A 19,828-nucleotide genomic window follows, 5' to 3' on the forward strand; every position below is an offset into this window, starting at 1 on the left:
CAAGTTTTCTAAAATACCTAATAATAATTGCCCTGGCCCAAGTGGCTCAGGATTAGAGCTGGAGCACTGAAGGATCTCAGGTTTGATTCCTAGCCAAGGGCATGTATCTGAGTTGCAGGCTTAATTCCTGGCCTGTGGGGAAGAGTGTGGGAGGCAACCAATCTATGTGTCTCACTCACATTGATATCTCTTTCTCCCTCCCCCGCCCCCCCCCCCCCACTCTTTCTAAAAATCAATGGGAAAAATGTCCTCTGGTGAGGATTAAAAAACACAAAACACAATAAAAAAAACCTAGTAATACATTTACCCTTGCTTCCTCAAAGCATCCAATGTAGAGAAAAGCCCCTCTTAAGTCTCCCCCAATTCATTTAACACAAGGCTAAAAACTATAAGTTCCTCTTAACACCTTAATTTAACATCCCCTGGGGTGTGTTCTGCTTCATTGCAACCAGTCAAATTTGTTTAATTGTAGGTGTATTCCTGGTGGTCTTTGATTGAAGGGCATTGTCATAGGTCGTGCTCAGTTTCATCCCTATACCGTAGTAAGAAACAAAATTCCACACGTGTCTTTTCCATGTTTACGTTTTCAAATTTTATTTTTCTAAATATTAATTTTTATTGTATATTATAAAAATGCCAGTCTTCCATGACTGAGACAAAACCTCAGATAGCTGAGATACACTGACCTAAACGACTTGCAACACTTAAACAACTCTGGGATGCGCGGCCCAGCGCCTCTCTCAAAGAGGAACTACAATGCCCATAATTCCTCCAACCGCGTAAGCGACGTCTATTCGCCCGACTTTGCCGCGACGTCCTCTGGGGCATGTAGTGCTTGCATTCCGCCTTGCACGTTGTGCTCACCGGCATTTTTTTTCCGGTTTGGGGACGCCCAGCACCAGAGGAAAGGTGATGTCTCTCGAGTAAAGACTAACAACTGTGCTATGAGGGAAGGGTGAGCAACACCACTGCGCCCATTGTGTCTATTGTTGGGGATCAGGAATAGCCTTTACTTCTGACCTATCGTTACCAGCTTTCGCGTGGATCCTTCTAAAAGGTTGCTGGCCGTTGGAGGAAGTATTTGCGGGCAAGTCAGGGTCAGGTCGCTGCGGTGGATTTTCTTTTCCCACCAGCATGTTTTCAGGCCCGGGCACAGGGTTCACCTGAGAAACCGAGGCCTTCTAGGTGATTGGATATTTTTAGAGCGCGATGATCCAGGGCAGGGGCTGAGCCCACGCCGGCGGAGCCGGGAGACCACGTTTATTCGTTCAGCGCTGCTGTGTGCGGGGCGCGGAGGGTGCCCGCCACTTGCGAAGGGTATCACCACTTACACTGTACTGAACCATCTGTACTAAACTGACCGGGAATAAACTAAACCAGTTGGCAGATGGTACCTATCTCTCACCGATAGCCCCAAGGTCCCTCCTTTGGTTAAATGCCTTCCCCAAGGTTACTTCTTGGGGCGGAGCTGGCGACCTGACACTGGTATTGTAATCACTGAGTTGCTTCCACTTTCAGTGGTGGAGAGAGGGGAGAATCTTGAAGATAACGTTGCTTTGTGCAGGGTTTTCTGTGTTGTGTGTGACCCAGGTGGCCTTGGGTCAGGTTGCTGTCCTGATTGCCACACAGTCGCCAATACTTGGTCTTACCGTTTTTTTCTTGTGGGGTTGGCACAGCATAGAGAGGAGTCTGAGCGTACGTTTATTGTTGGGTTGTTAGTGTAATGAGGTGTTCAAGTTGAAAGAGTCGAAATAATGGGTATGATTGCCCCAGCTTCACTAGTACTAGAGTAGTTTTTAAATCTTTTTCAACCTAGCTTTTCTTATCTGTAAGATGCAAACGACAATATCTACCTGGCAGGTCCGGAAAATTTAATGGCATAATAGATTTTGAAAGTCCTTTTTAGAATGTTGCAGAAGTATTAGATGATGTGATTTTAGTCCCAGCTTTAAAACCATTGTTTCTCAACTAGCAATATAAACATTTATGTTTTACTTATTTTTAAAAATTGATTCTAGAGAGAGAAAGAGAGAAGGAAAGAAGGAAGGGAAGGAGGGAGGGAGGGAGGGAGGGAGGAAGGGAGGGAGGGAGGGAGGGAGGGAGGAAGGAAGGGAGGAAGGAAGGAAGGAAGGAAGGAAGGAAGGAAGGAAGGAGAGAAACACTGACTTGTTGTTCCTCTTATTTATGCACTCATTGGGTTAGTTCTTTTTTAAAAACATTCTTTATTGTTGAAAGTATTACATATGTCTCCTTTTTTGGGTTACTTCTTATATGAGTCCTGGCCAGGCATCGAGCCCTCAACCCCGGAGTATCCGGACAGCGCTCTAACTGAGCTACCCGGCAAGGCCTATAATATAGTTTTAAAACAAGTTATTTTTCATAATTATCTTTAGTTCATGTATTGCTTCACCATAGCTTGTTACATCACTTGTGGGTTTTGTTTTTTCATATTTTCTAATTAGACCTTTAATCATCTTGCTTATTGGTTAAAACCTACTAGTATATCTAAGGTCAAAAATGAATTGTTTGAGATACTTTGGGGCACCAGGAGAAAGGAACAAGAAATTAAGCTGAAAGCAAGTATGCCAGAAACTTAGCCTTCTAAATTTTTTTTTATTATGGCTCTGAATTAATGATTACTCTTTGTAGAAACTTTAAAGGTGATATATGTATTTATTGCAGTTTTGCTCTTTTTTTTTTTTAATCTTCACCTGAGGACATGCTTAGAGAGGAAGGGAGAGAGAGAAACATCTATTGGTTGCCTTCTGTATTTTCCCTGAATGGGGATCAAATCGTAAACCCAGGTATGTGCCCTGACTGGGAATCCATCCAGCAACCCTTTGGTGCACAGGAAAACGCTCAACCAGCTGGGCCACCCTTTTACTTAAAAAAAAACACCAGTTCTGAATTTGAGACTTTTTTACCCTGTTGCTGTTATGGTCAAATTTGAAAACTCTAAATGTTAGATGTAACAACATTAAAAAAATAATTTTAAGTTATAGTTGACATGCAATATTATATTATTTTCAGGTGTACAACGTAGTGTTTTGACATTTATGTACCTTATGAAGTGATCACCGTGATAACTTTAGTACCCGTCTGCCACTGTACAGAGTTATTATGATATTATTGACTATATTTCCTAACAAACATTTTTTAAGTGGAATGCAGAAAGAAGCCTTGTTTTCTGGACATTCAGTTTTGGATCAAACCCTACTATCTAGTTTAGACTAAGAACAACATCTCTAGTTAGTGCAAAAGAAACTTGTTACTTTAATTTGAATGTTGGAATTAATTTGATATTAATCATTTCAGTATAGCCATCTTAAACCAATTATTTTACAGGGGCTGTATATTGGAGTGGGACTTGGAGTCATCATAATGGAAGCAAAAAATATGAAGGAAAAACAGTTATTTTTATACCAGCATATTGTACCTGGCTACTAGTTGTAAATGGTTTTCCTTACCCAAGAAAATTTGTGATGTGAATGAAAAAGCACCTTTTTTCCCCAGACTCATTGTTTACAGATATGCTTCGCCTAAGAGCTATTTGTTCGTTCTCTTGGAGAGTGTTACGTTTTCGACCCTTCGGTTGTGAACCATTAATTAGCCAGATGGATAAGTGTACAAATGAAGAGCAACTATTTGATCTTATTGAAGAAAACAAAGCCATAATTTCAGAAGAGGAAGTGGGATGTGCATTTAATATACTTTGGCAGTTTCAGAAGCAGAAGACTGGCTTGTTAAAAAGTGTTGAATATATCAGAAACCATCCCCAATTTCTTACTCTTTATCATTTAACCACAAATAAAATGGAATTTATGAATGATGATAACCTGGTGAATGTGTTGTACCAGATACAACAGTAAGTAATGTATTTTTAGATTTTATAAACATGGTTATATTTAATTTTCTAAACATCTCTTTAAAATGGAAAACTATATTTTTTTCTTATAGTTTTTCTGATCATCTAATATTTTAAAGCTATTTAGAGAATATTCTTTGATTGTGGTAATCATTTCACAATATTTGCATCTCAAAGCATCATGTGCAACCTCAATATATACAATATTTGTTAATCATACCTCAATAAAGGTGGGAAGAAATTTAAAAAGGAAAAAAACTACATTGTTTGCAAGGGAATCAAGCCTTCAGAAGAACTGAACTCCCTAAATAAAGGAGTCAGTAGTTATATAAAGGCTAAAAAAGCACACAAAAGTTATAACTAGTCTGTTTGTTAGTCTCAGTGGTGGAAAAATAGTTTTCTCACAGGATTATCCAACCTGCAAGGGCTATTTAAGTAGCTGCAGATGTTGACATTGCACAAAGCAGAGATAAAGTTGTTTTTATTAGGGAGTCAGCATACAGTAAAGAGGTCTAAAGCTTTACTTATTTGGGAGATATGTGTAAGAATAAAAAAGAGTGGTTCTCCCTTGTTTTTGGCGGTCTTTCTCAGATTGCAAAGTTTTCTCTCTGAGGTACATGAAGAGAGTATGTAATGATGATGGGCAAAATACCAGTTTTGCCTTCTCAGTGGTCATGTTAGTTTGGAAAATGCTGAACCAGACAAAATTAAACAGATCTTTATTGCAGGACTCCTCCGAGCCATTAATATGCTAGTGTATATTTGAATTCTGAGTGGGCCTTTTCCAAACTTATTTAACCACAAAACATTGTGTTGAACATCTCACAACACTGATGTGTGTGTCAGGCACAGAAGGAGAAATGCTGCTTGGTAATTTGCCTAAAAACTGCATTTCTATGTTTCCCTCAAGTGCTCTATTTATATAAAAGCCTAAGCGACTGTTAACAACCGAATGACTGGAACAGCCGGTCAACCAGTCACTATGACGTGCACTGACCACCAGGGGACAGATGCTCCATGCAGGAGCTGCCCCTGGTGGTCAGCCAACCTTTCTGGTCCCTCCCCCCGGCTGGCAGGCCCTGTCTGGCAGCCGGCCGGCCTGGCCTCATTTGGGACTGGGCGAGATGGCCCCGATAGGCCTGGTCGCTGGCCAGGCCTAGAGACCCCACCTGTGCATGAATTTCGTGCAACGGGTCTCTAGTATTTTAACAAGGAAAGGATTTCAAGAGTAATGTAATTGTGTTTTTCAAGATTTTTAAACAGGATGTAGTTTGATTTTTGCTTCATGACTCAACCTGAAATTTGATTTTTAGGAGATAAAATAATATAGCCTTATTAACATTATAAAGATGTTGAAATTGGTTAAAAAGAAAAACTTTTATACATATAATATATGATATATGTGGCTTAATTACATGTGTAAAATATCCATTGTTAGTAAAGATATACTGGAATAGGAACTCTTTTCTAAAAAATATATTTTTATTTGAAAAAAGCTATACTAGAACAGGAACTCTTATATCAGTGGTTCTCAACCTTGGCTGCACATTAGAATCACCTGGGAATCTTTAAAATCCTGATTTCTGGGCCTCACCCTCTGGAAATTCTGTTTCTTTGTTACTAATGTTGTGGCCCCACCCCATAACAAAGAAACAGAATTTCTGGAGGATGAGGCCCAGAAATCAGGATTTTAAAAAGATTCCCAGGTGATTCTAATGTGCAGCCAAGGTTGAGAACCCCTGTCTTATATGTTGCTGATAGTGTAATATGTGTTAGGAACTTTATTATTTTTTATTTTATTTTTCAATTACAGTTTACATTCTGCATTATTTCGTGTTAGTTTCAGGTGTATAAGATAGTGGTTAGACAATCGTATACTTTACAAAGTGATTCTCCCGATATTTCAAGTGCCCACCTGGCATCATACATAGTCATTACAATATTATTAACTACATTCCTTATGTGTACTCTACATTCCTGTGACAATTAAAAAAATATTTTTATTGATTTCAGAGAGGAAGGGAGAGGGAAAGAGAGACAGAAACATTAATGATGAAAGAGAATCATTGATCAGCTGCCTCCTGCATGCCCCCTACTGGGGCTCAAGCTTGAAACCTGGGCATGTACCGGAATTGAACTGTGACCTCCTGGTTCATAGGTCAATGCTCAACAACTGAGCCACACCAGCAGAGCCCGTAACTACAATTTGTACTTCTTAATCCCTTCACATTTTCATCCAGCCCCCCCCCCCCCCCCCCCCCCCCTCTGGTAACCACCACTCTACTCGCTGTATCTGTGAGTCTGTTTCTATGTTGTTTGTTTTTGTTCTTTAGATTCCACATATGAGTGAAATCATATGATATTTGTCTTTCTCTGACTGACTTATTTCACTTAGTATAATACTCTCTAGGTCAGTGATGGCGAACCTTTTGAGCTCGGCGTGTCAGCATTTTGAAAAACCCTAACTTAACTCTGGTGCTGTGTCACATATAGACATTTTTTGATATTTGCAACCATAGTAAAACAAAGATTTATATTTTTGATATGTATTTTATATATTTAAATGCCATTTAACAGAGAAAAATCAACCAAAAAAATGAGTTCGCGTGTCACCTCCGACACACGTGTCATAGGTTCGCCATCACTGCTCTAGGTCCATCCATGCTGTATAACATGAACTTTAAAACTACTGTTGGGGGGGGGGGATCTACCCTTGGATCTAATAATTTTGCTTCTGTGATTTATCATAAAAGAGTGATCTGAGATACATATAAAGATTCTTGTACATGGAAATTCATCTCAGCATGAATTCTGTCTCTCTCTCTATATAAAAGGCCAAGTGACTGACCGTCCATTCATGTGACCGACTGACTGGCCAGTACATATGACACACGCTGGCAATTTAAAAATAAACGTTGAGTCATGCACTTCTATTATAGAGAAAGGGTGAATAGCAATATTAAAATATTTTGTATTTTAATTTTATAATACTATATTATATATACTATTTTGATATGTAATTTTTTGCAGTAATGTAATTACCGCACAAATCTTTCTTCTAATTAATTTCCTTTCAATGTGCATGAATCCGTGCACTGGGCCACTAGTTGTTTATAATATTGAAAAACTAAAATTCAAATAGGTGAATGTTTAACCAAACGATACTATATTCACTTAATGGAATAATATACAATCATTAAAAATTATGTTGCCCTAGCTGGTTTGGCTCAGTGGATAGAGCTTTGGCCTGTGGATGGTAGGGTCCCAGGTTCGATTTTGGTCAAGGGCACTTACCTGGTTGTGGACTCGATCCCCAGTAGGGGTGTGACAGAGGCAGTGGGTCAATATTCTCTTTCATCATTGATGTCTCTCTCTCTCTCTCCCTCTTCCTTCCTCTCTGAAATCAATAAAAACATATTTAAAAATTATGTTCTGAGTACTATGTAATAATTAACACAAATGCCTACAATATAATATTAGCTTATTGAAAAAAGCAGGATATAGAAATGTTAAAGAAGTCTGTATATTTCATGTGTGTAGAAAAAATAACTGAAGAGAACTGTTCCAAATAAATGATGGTGGCTATTTATGAGTAGCGGAGTTAGAATTGATTTTTATTACCCTATTACAATTTTTCTTTATTTTACAAACTTTATCCTATAGAAATATTTTTATAATCAGAGCAAAGTAATACAGGTTATGCGCACTTTTATTTATTTATTTATTAAATAATACATTTATGGGTTTTTAAAAAATATATTTTTATTGATTTGAGAGAGAGATAGAAACATCCATGATGACAGAGAATCATGGATTGGCTGCCTCTTGCAAATCCCCCACAACCCGGGCATGTGCCCTTGACTGGAATCGAACCTGGGACCTTTCAGTTCGCAGGCTGATGCTCTATCCACTGAGCCAAACCGGCTAGGGCTATGTGCACTTTTAACATGAAATGCATCTTTGAGCATTTTCATTATTCAGTGGAGCGCATTGACACAAGCAGATAAAAGGTTAACGGGATATGAGATAAAGTATAGATATTTATTAGATTGTACTAAGAAATCAGAATACTGAAATGAAAGCAGATCAGAAATAAGGACTGACTGTCTAAGAGTATAATAACCTGCAGTTCACTTTTGCCTTATAATTCTTACTACATGTGTTTTTAGTAATTTAAAAATGCATAGATATAGAAAATTATTTTCTCTTGTTTTTATTGAGGTTTGCTGTTGAGTCCCATGACCCACTAGTTGAAGCATTAGTGACAGAAGCGTGGAGAAGACTGGAAAGGCAAGTACTCTGAGTTCTTCCCCTAAGATCAGGGTTATTTTTTTCAGGGTTAGCAAAGTGAAATCTTGTAGGGGAAAAATGGGGAATGTGTTTTTCCTTGAGGGAGAAAGAACAGTATTTCAAATGTTTCCTCTTTAAATTAAGAGTCGGGAACATACACAAACAATAGTATGGGGAATGCCTGGGGGCTGGGGGGTGCAGGGTTGGGTGGAGGAAGGCAAAAGGGATAAAATGGGAGACATCTGTAATTTGTTTCTGACAACCATAAAACAAAAAGAGTAGGGAACATAATGTGCTTTTCCACATTTACACTTAATCAAAATATAAATAAGGTAGAGTCAGCTATTCCTGGAACGGCATTTTTTTTAACTTTATTGTTGACATGATTACAGGTGTCCCCATTTCCTCTCCCCCTTCTTCCTCCTTTGCTGACCTGCACCCAGCTTCCCCTCAGCCCCCCTTCCCTCTGGCCATCACCACACTGTTGTCTGTCTATGGGTTATGCATATATGTTCTTTGGCTAATTCCTTCACCTTCTTTCATCCAGTCCCTCTTTCCCCCCTCTCCTCTGACAGCTGTCAGTCTATTCCATGTATCCATGCTTCTGTTTCTATTTTATCGGTTTATTTTGTTCATTAGATCATGGACTGGCATTTTTGAATTTTCTTTTCTGGAAGAGTTCTACTTCAGAACGATTTTCTGAGTGATAGGCAGTCAATTAAAACCTAGATGTTCAGGAGCAATAAAAAGAGAAAAAAGAAGACACCAGTTTACTAGAAAGAAAAACACTTTAACAGCATCTGTAGGTACTTGCCTCTCTCTCTTTTCTTATGGAAAGGCAGTGACCAGAGTTCACCAGTGACTTAGAAGCTTTCAGGTCCATCGCTGCAAGCAGTATCAATTCAGATTTATTTCCTAAACTACAAACTCAGCTATTTTTTTTCTTTCTTTCTTTTTTTTTTTTTTTGGTTAATCCTCACCTGAGGATATTTTTCCATTGATTTTTTAGAGAGAGTGGAAGAGAGAGGGAAAGACAGAGAGAAACATTGATGGGAGAAGAACACATCACTTGGTTGCCTCCTGCATGTACTTCCACCAGAGCCAGGGCCGGGGAGGAGCCTGTAACCAAGGTATGTGTCCTTGACCGGAATCAAACCCGTGACCCTTTGGTCCGCAGGCTGACATTCTATTCACTGAGTAAAACTGGCTAGGGCAAAACTCAGCTATTTTCATCATGTTGTTATAATCAGTAATCATCTAAAAAATGTGAAATTTATTCAGGGTATTCTTGAGTATTGAGAAGTCTATACAATTTATATTATGCAAGAGTATATGAGAACTCTTCATTTATAAGAGAGCTGAGAGAAAAACAAAGCTCATTTTGGCAAATCTTCACTGAGGATCAAGTTGGCAACCTGGACATGTGTACTGACCAGGAATCGAACCGTGACCTCCTGGTTCATAGATCGAAGCTCAACCACTGAGCCACGCCAGCCGGGCAGCATGGGTTACTTTAAAAATAACAAATAACATTTTAGAAAAATTCATTTTAAAGTAGTAATGTATTAGTAATATAATAATATTTTTATAATTTTGTATTTTACAACTTTTTATGTGTTTAAGAGAAAGTAAATACTAATGATCTCTTCTGTATATTTCTTCAATAGGTTTGATATGAATGTTCTGGCAAAATTTTCCACTTGCCTAGCAGATCAACACTTACATTTTAGTCCATTAATGGGAAAAATAGCTGATATTGTAAGTAGGAACTTGGAAACAATACAGGACTTAAGGTAGGTTTATTTAGAAAGCCCTTGTGTTGTGGTGGAAACGTTCTGGGCTTTGTATGCATACACACTTAGATTGGCCACTTTCTAGTAATGTGACTTTAACTTCTTGAGAAGTTCACTGTCCACATTTATAAAACAGGGATAGTAATGTATCTACTTTGCAATGTTGTGGGAATTAGAGATAAAGTATTTAAAGTATAACACAATATTGTAACAGTTTACTCCGTTACATATACAGTTTATGGCAGTACTAGTCACAATTGCCAAAAGATTTGGAAACAACCCAAATGTCTTTTAAACAGAAGAATGGACAATCAAATTGTGGTATATATCTACAATAGAATATTATTCAACTTTAAAAAGGAAGGTAATTCTGACACATACTACAACATCGATGAACCCTAAAGACATTGTGCTAAGTGAAATAAGCCAGATGCAAAAGGACAAATTCTGCATGATTCTGCTTAAGACGAATTACCTAGAGTAGTCAAAGTCAGCAAAACAAAGTAGAATGTCTATTGCCAGGGGTTGGGCGGAGAGGAAATGGAGATTTATTATTTAATAAGTAAGGAGTTTTAGTTTGAGAAGATGAAAATATTCTCCAGGTAGATGGTGGTAATGATTGTACAACAATGTGAATGTACTTAACACCACTTAACTGTACACTTAAAAATGTTTAAAATGGTAAATTTTACATTATGTCATTTTTCTACACACATGAAAGTAGCTTGTAAAAGCAGACAATAAAAATTGTAAATTTTGTTTAACTTTAAAAATTATTATAGACCTCTTTAGAAAATCTAATGAAATATTTGGACATTTCCTCACTCCAAACTGCAGTTACAAATATATATGTAATTTGAAAAATAATTTCAGGCGTCTTTATAGTTAAACCAAATAGCAATGTTAGGTTACTAATTAATGCTAATATTAACATTAAACATTTGAATAGAGAAGCCAAAGTATTGTACAACTGGGTCTTTAAAAATAGATTTATTTTCTTGAAAAGATTAAAAGAAATTTGGAAACAAAAATATGTAAATAGTTCCACTATCCTAATGGTTGCGATAGTTTCAGATTGATATTTTTATATCTTTTTTTGTAGATTGTTTTCTATTATCATCCCCAGGTATTTGTTATATGTCTTTTTTTTAAAAAAAAAAAATTTGCTTATTGATTTTTAGAGAGAGAGGAAGGGATTTTTGTGTGTGTCCCAATTGGGGATCCAATCCACAACCTTGGCACATTGAGACGTCCTCCAACTGAGCACCCAACCAGAGTCCTTGTTACGTGTCTTTTCCATTTTGCATTTATTCATCATTATGGATGCATTCTTATAGTTGTGATTTTTCTGATTTTTATTATGTAAGAACTGTCATTTGAAAGCAGGGACCTCACTTTTGTAATTTTGGTGTTTTCCAAGTGCCAGAAGAGGGATTTATGTGTTTGTTTTTTTAATTACTATTTTTTTTGATATATGTTTTTTAAAAGTGTTTATTGAGTGAAGAAATATTAAATGCTACTTCATGTTTGGTATTGTCTTTCATATATTAATATCAATCTACCATGAAACATTAAAATACATAAAATCATTAGAAATATTTTACCAAGATTTTTATTAGTAAACTAGAGGCACAGTGCATGGATTCATGCACCGGTGGGGTCCCTCGGCCTGGCCTGCGCCCCCTCTCAATCTGGGACTTCTCGGGGGTTGTCAGAGACTGGGTTTCAGCCTGATCCCCACAGGTCAGGCCAAGGGACCCCACCGGTGCACAATCCGGGCTGGGGAGGGGTCATAGGAGGGCTCCAGGGCATGTCCGACCCATCTCGCCCAGTCCCACTCAGCCATACCCCAGCATCAAGCTAACCTACCGGTTGGAGCATCTGCCCTCTGGTGGTCAGTGTGCATCATAGTGACTGGTTGAATGGTTGAACAAACAGTTGGACACTTAGTGTATTAGGCTTTTATTATATAGGACTAGAGGCCCGGTGCACAAAAATTTGTGCACTCGGTGGGGGAAGGGGGGTCCCTCAGCCTGGCCTGTGCCCTCTCGCAGTCTGGGACCCCTCGGGAGATAACGACCTGCTGGCTTAGGCCTGCTCCCGGGTGGCAGAGGGCAGGCCCAATCCCTAGGTGCAGCCCCTGGTTGGGCTCAGAGCAGGGCCGATTGGGGAGTTGGGGCACCGCCCCCTGTCATGCACAGAGCAGGGCGGATTGGGAGGTTGCGATGCCACCCTCAGTCATGCTCAGGGTAGGGTTGATAGGGAGGTTGCGGCGCCACCCCCTGTCACTCACAGAGCAGGGCCAATCAGGGGGTTGGGGAGCTCCCCCAGGTCACGCACAGAGCAGGGTTGATCAGGGGGTTGGGGAGCTCCCCCCAGTCACGCACAGAGCAGGGTCGATCAGGGGGTTGGGCAGCTCCCCCCCTGTCACGCACAGAGCAGGGCCCATCAGGGGGTTGAGGAGCTCCCCCCTGTCACTCACAGAGTAGGGGCGATAGGGGAGTTGGGGCACTGCCCCCTGTCACACACAGAGCAGGGTGGATCAGGGGGTTGGGGCGCCGCCCTCTATCACCCACAGAGCAGGGCTGATCAGGGGGTTGGGGCGCCGCCACCGTCACACTCAAGGCAGGGCCGATGGGGAGGTTATGGCTCTACCCCATCACACACAGAGCAGGGCCCGTGGGGTGGGGGGGTTGGGGCGCCGCACCCTGTCACACACAGAGCCACAGGGCGATCAGGAGGTTGGGGAGCTCCCCCAACCTTACGCATAGAGCAGGGCCGATCAGGGGGTTGGGGCGCCTTCCCCTGTCAGGAACAGAGCAGGGCCGATAGGGAGGTTGTGGCCCCACCCCCTGTCACACACAGAGCCACAGGGTGATCAGGGGGTTTGGGTGCTGCCCTCTGTCACGCTGATCCCGGTGCCGGGAGACCTCGCGGCTCCGCTGATCCCGGTGCTGGGAGGCATATTACCCTTTTACTATATAGAATAGAGGCCTGGTGCATGGGTGGGGGCTGGCTGGTTTGCCCTGAAGGGTGTCCCGGATCTGGGTGGGGGTCCCCACTGGGGTGCCTGGCCAGCCTGGGTGAGGGGATGATGGTTGTTTGCAGCTAGTCACACACCATTCAGGGTGGGGGTCCCCACTGGGGTGCCTGGCCAGCCTGGATGAGGGGATGATGGCTGTTTGCAGCTGGTCACACACCCTTCAAGGTGGGGGTCCCCACTGGGGTACCTGGCCAGTCTGGGTGAGGGGCTGAGGGCTGTTTTCAGGCTGGGACTGAAGCTCCCAACTGCTCCTTTCTTTCTTTTTTATTTATTTATTCTGAGCCAGCTTTAGCTCTGAGGCTCCAGCTCTTAGGCCTCCGCTCCTGAAAGCAGGTGTCTGGTTTGTTTAGGTTCTACAATCGAAACTCTGTATCAACTCCAGGTCTGAGATCCCGGCTAGCTGAAAGCTGGTTTCTGGGGTTTTGTTTAGCTTCTATTTTTGTAACTATGTTTCAAACTGCCAGCTCAGAGGCCTGCAGCGGCAGGCGGGGAACGTTGGAGTCCTCTGTCACTGAAGCAAGCAAGCCTCATGTTAGTTTCAAGCTGCCTGGCCGCCGGCTGCCATCTTGGCTGGCAGTTAATTTGCATATCGCCCTGATTAGCCTATGGGAAGGTTAGCGGTCGTACGCCAATTACCATGTTTCTCTTTTATTAGATAAGATTACAGATATACAGAGACAAGAGTAATAAAGCAAAGTTCTACTACCAAAAATACAAAATGAGACTTTTAATGTTGCATTCCTGGGCTGTTGATCCAGTGATTTATGAGTAAATTTCACTAAAATATTTTCCTTTAGTCCTGGCCTGGTAGCTCAATTGGTTAGAACATCATCTTGATACAGCAAGGTTTGATCCCCAATCAGGGCACGTACAAGAAGCAACCAATGAATGCATAAATAAGTGGAACAACAAATTGATATCTCTCTCTCAAAAAAAAAATCAATAAAGAAAAAAATTAAAAAAACATTTTTCTTCAAAGAAGATAACTATAGAACAAGATAGTATATATACTCAATAAAAAATATTATTTCAGTGCTTTTTTTGGTCCAAAGAGGTTCAATTACTCAGAGATCTGAGTCAAGTTCTACTAGTATTTAAAAAAAATTGTGTTATAAAACTGGTAATATTTTTACCAGTTCCTTTCTATATCTAGTTTTTTAGTCTTAGATTTGTTCATTATTCTTAAATAATGTAAACATTTTTGCATCTTTTCCTTTTTCAGGTCTTTGTCTGTTTTGATGGTCAGCATATCTTCTTTAACATCCCAACGTTTTCAAGAACAATTAGTGAAGAAAACAGAACTTCTTTTTGATACCATAGATTCTTCCCAGGTCAACATTGCAAGAAGAATAGTTCAATTCCTTAGAAACATTAAATATAGTTATTACCCACTATTAGAAAGGTGTAATAAAGTGTTTTTAAGCAATGTGAATGACCTTGATTTGGACTTCATCAGTAAAATATTTAGCCTATACCACTCTCTACAATTTCATAATTTTGAATTTATTTTAATAACTAAAAAGAGGCTAACTGAAATGATTCCTCTGTTTGATCAGCCTGCTACCTTTGTCAAATTGTTTGTAGTATTGGGACCCGTGGCAGGACCTGAAGAAAAGAAACAGTAAGTTCTGCTAAAAATGCTTTACTTTTCTGTGGAGACTATATGGAGCCTTCAAGCTGAGATGTTGCAGTTCTGGAAGGCACAAAAATCAACTGTGGAATGGAAAATATTCTCATATGCTCTGCTCCTTGATTCTTTCTCTATCCTAATTTACATCTCAAACTCTCACTCTGCTATTGTGTTCTGAAAGGGAGCCAGTACCCCCTTGTGGCAATAGATGAGGGAGAACACTATTTAAGGACCTTTATTCTCCCTTCCTAGGTCATGTGACTGGCTTTAAAACAGGTATAAGACTGCCCTGCCCAGTGTAGGCTGTGGACTATTCAGAATTATAGTAGTTAACAAGACCATTTTTTGCTTTGTCTTCCCATTCATCATCAAAAGCCTTTTTTATGTACAGTGGCATATATTCCCATGCCAGGTTTGAGTGAATTTGATCTATCTCCCATCTTAGAAGAATTTCCCGTATTGCTAGATATTAATGTAGATGGAAATTTTAGAGAATACAAAAAATGAGCAAATACTGTATACATGATTACTGATATGAACAAATGGGTAAGTACTATTAGTGGATTATTTAAGCAGGTGTTCCAGAGAGTTGCATAATAGAAGTATCTACATCATTACTCTGTTAGCCAAAACTTCATGGAGAGTTTTATTTTTAAGAATCCTTTGAAATATATATGAAGAAATTTAAAGGTACATTTTAAGAGACTATCACGATAAGAACAAGATGATTATTTAAGAAACCTTTATTGGAATCTCTTTTTTTTTTTGTCACTAAATATTATTAAAACCTCATATGCTAAAGCAGTACAAAAGTTGAATTTAACTGGATCCCTGCCTTCAAAGATTTTATATTCCAATTGGGAGGATAGAAATATATAATTGAAATATGTAAATACTATGACATTGCAAAATAGTTTATGAATAAGCACTCAAATTAGTGATACAGTTAGTAAGTGCTGTGGGCAGACAGAAAAGTGAGAAAAATGTGGACTAAAGTGGCTGGGAAAAGCTATGAAAAGCATATTTGAATTAAGTTTTTCATATTTTCTATTTGTTACCTAAGAACTGTTACTTTAACATTTTTTAATAAACTATCCATTTTTCAACCTAAAAATTTCTTCTTTGCTTCTAGACTTGAATCAACTATATTATTGATGTCAGAGGAGCTGACCAGCCAGCAAGCCCTGGCAGTGATTGGAGCAATGGAAGAGATGGAAAGCAGAAATTTACGTCTGATTAAAAAGTAGTCATTCCTGAAATTCATGGTGTTAAGTTTAGTTGTCATTCATAAGTAGCTATGTTTTTGAGGAAAAATTACGTTTTTTTTCCTATAATCTAGCTGTTGGTTTTGAAGAAATAAGGAATTAACACTTAAGGTATTATTTATTTCCGTTTGTTTTTCAAAATAGAAATTCTGAAATTGTTTATAGTATTTTTCATTTCATTTGCTACTGTTGTTATTCTCAAGCAGAGTATCATAATCTAGGAAAGTTGAGAGCATAGAACAGGATCCTACTTTTCAAAAGGACAGTTTCTGAAAAATAGTTGACATCTTTGTGAGCTTGGTTTCACACCACAGTTGTTACCTTGAAATCATACTACCACATATTAACTTTTTGTTAACTTGAGATTTAAGAAGGAAAAAAATTCATGGTTTAACACACACACACACACACAAACACACATGTTATTATTATTTTTAAAATATATTTTTATTGATATCAGAGAGGAAGGGAGAGGGAGAGACAGAAACATCAATGATGAGAGAATCATTGATTGGCTGCCTCCTGCACGCCCCCTACTGGGGATTGAGCCCACAACCTGGGCATGTGCCCTTGACTGGAATGGAACCAGGGACCCTTCAGTCCACAATCCAAAGCTCTATCCACTGAACCAAACCAGCTAGTGTTTATGTTATTTTTTTTTTTTTTATCTATCATATTCCATTTTGAAAATATTCCTTCTGCCTTATCCCTCCAACTTACTGTCTCAGCATTTACCATTGTTTTGAAGCATTTCTATTAGAAGGCCAGTGGATTTAAGGAGGAAAAATAAGTTTTGATAATTGTAAATATTTTTTTGGAGGGAGGATGTGGAATTTGGTGGTTCTTTGGAGAGATTACTTATTTAGGAAGTAAAACTATGCTTTTCTCTCTTTTTACTATTTTTTTTTTTTTTTCAATGTCTCAATGAGCCTTTATTTGCAGTCTGCCTTTAATGACGCGGGTAATGTTTTCAGTCCCTTTCCCCAGATTCCTCCCTCAATTCGCGAGTTTCTCGGCATACCCAGGCAGCCAGCTCCTTTACAAAGAAACCCGAAGGGCTCCGCACGCACCGCCAGCGACAGCGGGCGGCCAGCGAAACAGACAAGATGGCGGCCCTCTTTTTACTATTGATAATTAAATATTTCATTCATACTTTATTGATAGCTCATTCTATTTTGTTATATTTCTATCACCATCTTTTAAAAAATTAATTTTTTATTTTTCAATGACATTTGAAACTCAATATTATATTAGTTTCAGGTGTAAGGTGTACTGGTTAGACACTTAGATAACTTACAAAGTGACCCCCCCTCCCATAAGTCTAGTCCTCACCGGGCACCATTTCTATCACCATCCTGAGACAGTTCTTCAAGAACAGAAGTCCTTGTCTCATTTATTGCTGTCTCTCCAGCACAGAGCGTGTCTGGCGTGAAGGAGCTCCTCAGTGAATGTTTAATAAGTAAATGAGCGAACTGGTTAGAATAGATGTTTTATCATTCTTTTTAGAATTGCTTCAATTCTGCATAAGAATTTGGAGAACTATAAACCAGTAGAGTTATTGAAGATAACTCAAGCATTGATTGTTCTACATTTCCAAAGTAAAGAGTTTTTTGTGAAACTCAGAGAATTATTGCTTAGGTAAGATTAAAGTAGAACTGTTTGTTGAGTCTTTCATTTTGTAATCTAATCTTTCAATTTGTAATCTAGTTTGGTTTAATTATGTAAAGAATTGGTGGAACTTTAGGAGGTAGAATTGGATAGCTTATTATTTTATTTTCTTTTTTTTTTTTATTTTTATTTTATTTTTTTTAAATATATATTTTATTGATTTTTTACAGAGAGGAAGGGAGAGATAGAGAGTTAGAAGCATCAATGAGAGAGAAACATCGATCAGCCGCCTCCCGCACATCTCCTACTGGGGATGTGCCCGCAACCCACGTACATGTCCTTGACCGGAATCGAACCCGGGACCCTTCAGTCCGCAGGCCGACGCTCTATCCACTGAGCCAAACTGGTTTTGGCAAGATTTTTTATTTATGTATTTATTTTTTAAAACTCTTCTTTTAAAATATGTTTTAATTGATTTTGGAGAGAGAAGGGAGAGGTAAAAGAGAGAAACATTGATGTGAGAGCAAATTGATTGCCTTCCATATGCACCCCAACCAGGGATTGAACCCACAACTTGGACATGTGCCCTGACTGGGAATCAAACTGATGACCTTTTGATGCACAGCATGATGCTCAACCAACTGATCCACACTGGCCAAGGCCCTAAAGATTTTTAAAAGCTCTTAGTTTTTTATTTTATTTTAACAACTGCTGTCCTGGTGGTAAGAATCTTACCATGGATGTTTGGGAAAAGAGACATAAAGAATGGAGTCAATTCTGTTTTTTTTTAAGACTTCACTTCCTAGATAGAAGAAGTAGGATGGGAACCAGTATAATTGAGTGATTGCTATTTCCTGGTGCCTGTACTAAGTACCAACTCCTGACAGGTCATATCAGAAATTCAGCCCAAATTCTGTCTCTAGCAATAGCACTGGAAAAAAACATTGTTCTGACACTGACCTTTTTGTTTTCAGGGACTATGGTTTTATTTTTGCATTAAAAAAATTGGGATGTGCTTTATATTATCTTAAGGCTTCCCTTAGTAACTCTATGGACCTGTCTTTGATTTAGTTAACCCTTCTTTAATTAACTTGTATTTTAAGCCTCCCCCATCCCATTAGAATAATAATGGATGTTAGCATAATAATACATATTTGTATTTTAATACTTATGTATATTTTGGTTTTTGTTGCTAATGTATTAATTTTGTTCTTTTTACTTGCCCTCCTTTTCTTTATAGTTATTTGAAAGTTAGTGTCAAAACTAGTGAGATTTCCATCCTGGTCTGTGCCATTTCTAAACTTCCATCTCCTCACTTAGATGAAGTGGGGATATCTCGAATTGAAGCAATTTTACCACAGTGTGACCTGAATGACCTGAATAGTTTTGCCACTTCTGTTTTAAGATGGATTCATTATGGTCATGTGTATCCAGATAACACTACTGGAAAACAGCTGAAACTACTTCAAAAATTAGATCACTATGGGCATCAGAGACTACAAAAATACAACAATTTGAATTCGTTATGCGAAGAACTTAAATCTTTAAAAGGAGACTGGTTTTCTGAGTCTCTTCTTGAAGAAACAGTTGCTACTTTACAGCGTTTGGTGGATGAAATTAATTACACAAATGTTGCGGGAATTGCATATTTTATTTCTAGAACTAACTACCTCAATACTTTGCTGCTTGACAAGATAGCCTCAGTGGTCCTCCAGCAGATTGAAAAGGTGAAATTGAAATGTCACACCATTTTATATAGTTGTCAACTTATAAAAACAAATGTATATCGTAAGTACTTTGACACCTTGATTGGAATTTGAAGTTTAAAAATTAAACTTTAATTTTTGGTTAGCAATTTGTTGTTTCTCCTCTTAAACCCTTTTTCTCCAGCATTACAGATATGGACAGATTGTTAAAATCAGTAGTCAAAATTCATTTACTAGAAGGAAGTACTAAAAGCAATACTGGTTATTATTAAGAAGGATATTAGAGTACGAATAATTTTTGTTTTCCCTTTTTCTTATTTTCTGTAATCCTGTGATACTACTTTTACTGTTTAAAAACAACTATATTTAAAAGTGTGAGAAAAGTGTGAAAACAGAAAATTATACTGACTTCAGTACAGTTTACCCTTGAACAATGTGGGGGTTATCATTACATCCTTATATAACTTTTGACTCTTCCAAAACTTAACTAATAGTTTACTGTGTTGGTTTTTTAAATTTAATTTTAGTGATTTTGGAGAGAGGGAGAGAGAAACATTGATTTGTTGTCCCATTTTTTTATGCAGTTGAATAACATATTTTGTATCTTATATGTATTATATACTATATT

The 19,828-nt window shown here is 38.6% G+C and overlaps 1 protein-coding gene across 4 annotated transcripts in view; it reads left to right on the top strand.

Moving 5' to 3' along the window:
* The first annotated feature begins 819 nt into the window (after window positions 1-819).
* Window positions 820-19,828, top strand: part of FASTKD1 (FAST kinase domains 1) — a 28,965-nt gene continuing 9,956 nt past the window's right edge. For 2 of the 4 annotated variants that reach the window (XM_036320225.1, XM_036320228.1), the window contains exons 1-8: window positions 849-955; window positions 3,346-3,865; window positions 8,087-8,155; window positions 9,823-9,948; window positions 14,214-14,612; window positions 15,754-15,864; window positions 17,393-17,524; window positions 18,735-19,221. In XM_036320225.1, coding sequence (XP_036176118.1) covers window positions 3,489-3,865; window positions 8,087-8,155; window positions 9,823-9,948; window positions 14,214-14,612; window positions 15,754-15,864; window positions 17,393-17,524; window positions 18,735-19,221 — 1,701 coding nt within the window. In that variant the 5' untranslated portion in view covers window positions 849-955; window positions 3,346-3,488. Of the gene's footprint in view, window positions 956-3,345; window positions 3,866-8,086; window positions 8,156-9,822; window positions 9,949-14,213; window positions 14,613-15,753; window positions 15,865-17,392; window positions 17,525-18,734; window positions 19,222-19,828 lie in introns of all 4 variants that reach the window. The other 2 variants (XM_036320226.1, XM_036320227.1) reach the window with 2 other exon arrangements.

This window comes from Myotis myotis, unplaced genomic scaffold (assembly GCF_014108235.1).
Source record: "Myotis myotis isolate mMyoMyo1 unplaced genomic scaffold, mMyoMyo1.p scaffold_m19_p_8, whole genome shotgun sequence".
Taxonomy (NCBI): domain Eukaryota; kingdom Metazoa; phylum Chordata; class Mammalia; order Chiroptera; family Vespertilionidae; genus Myotis; species Myotis myotis.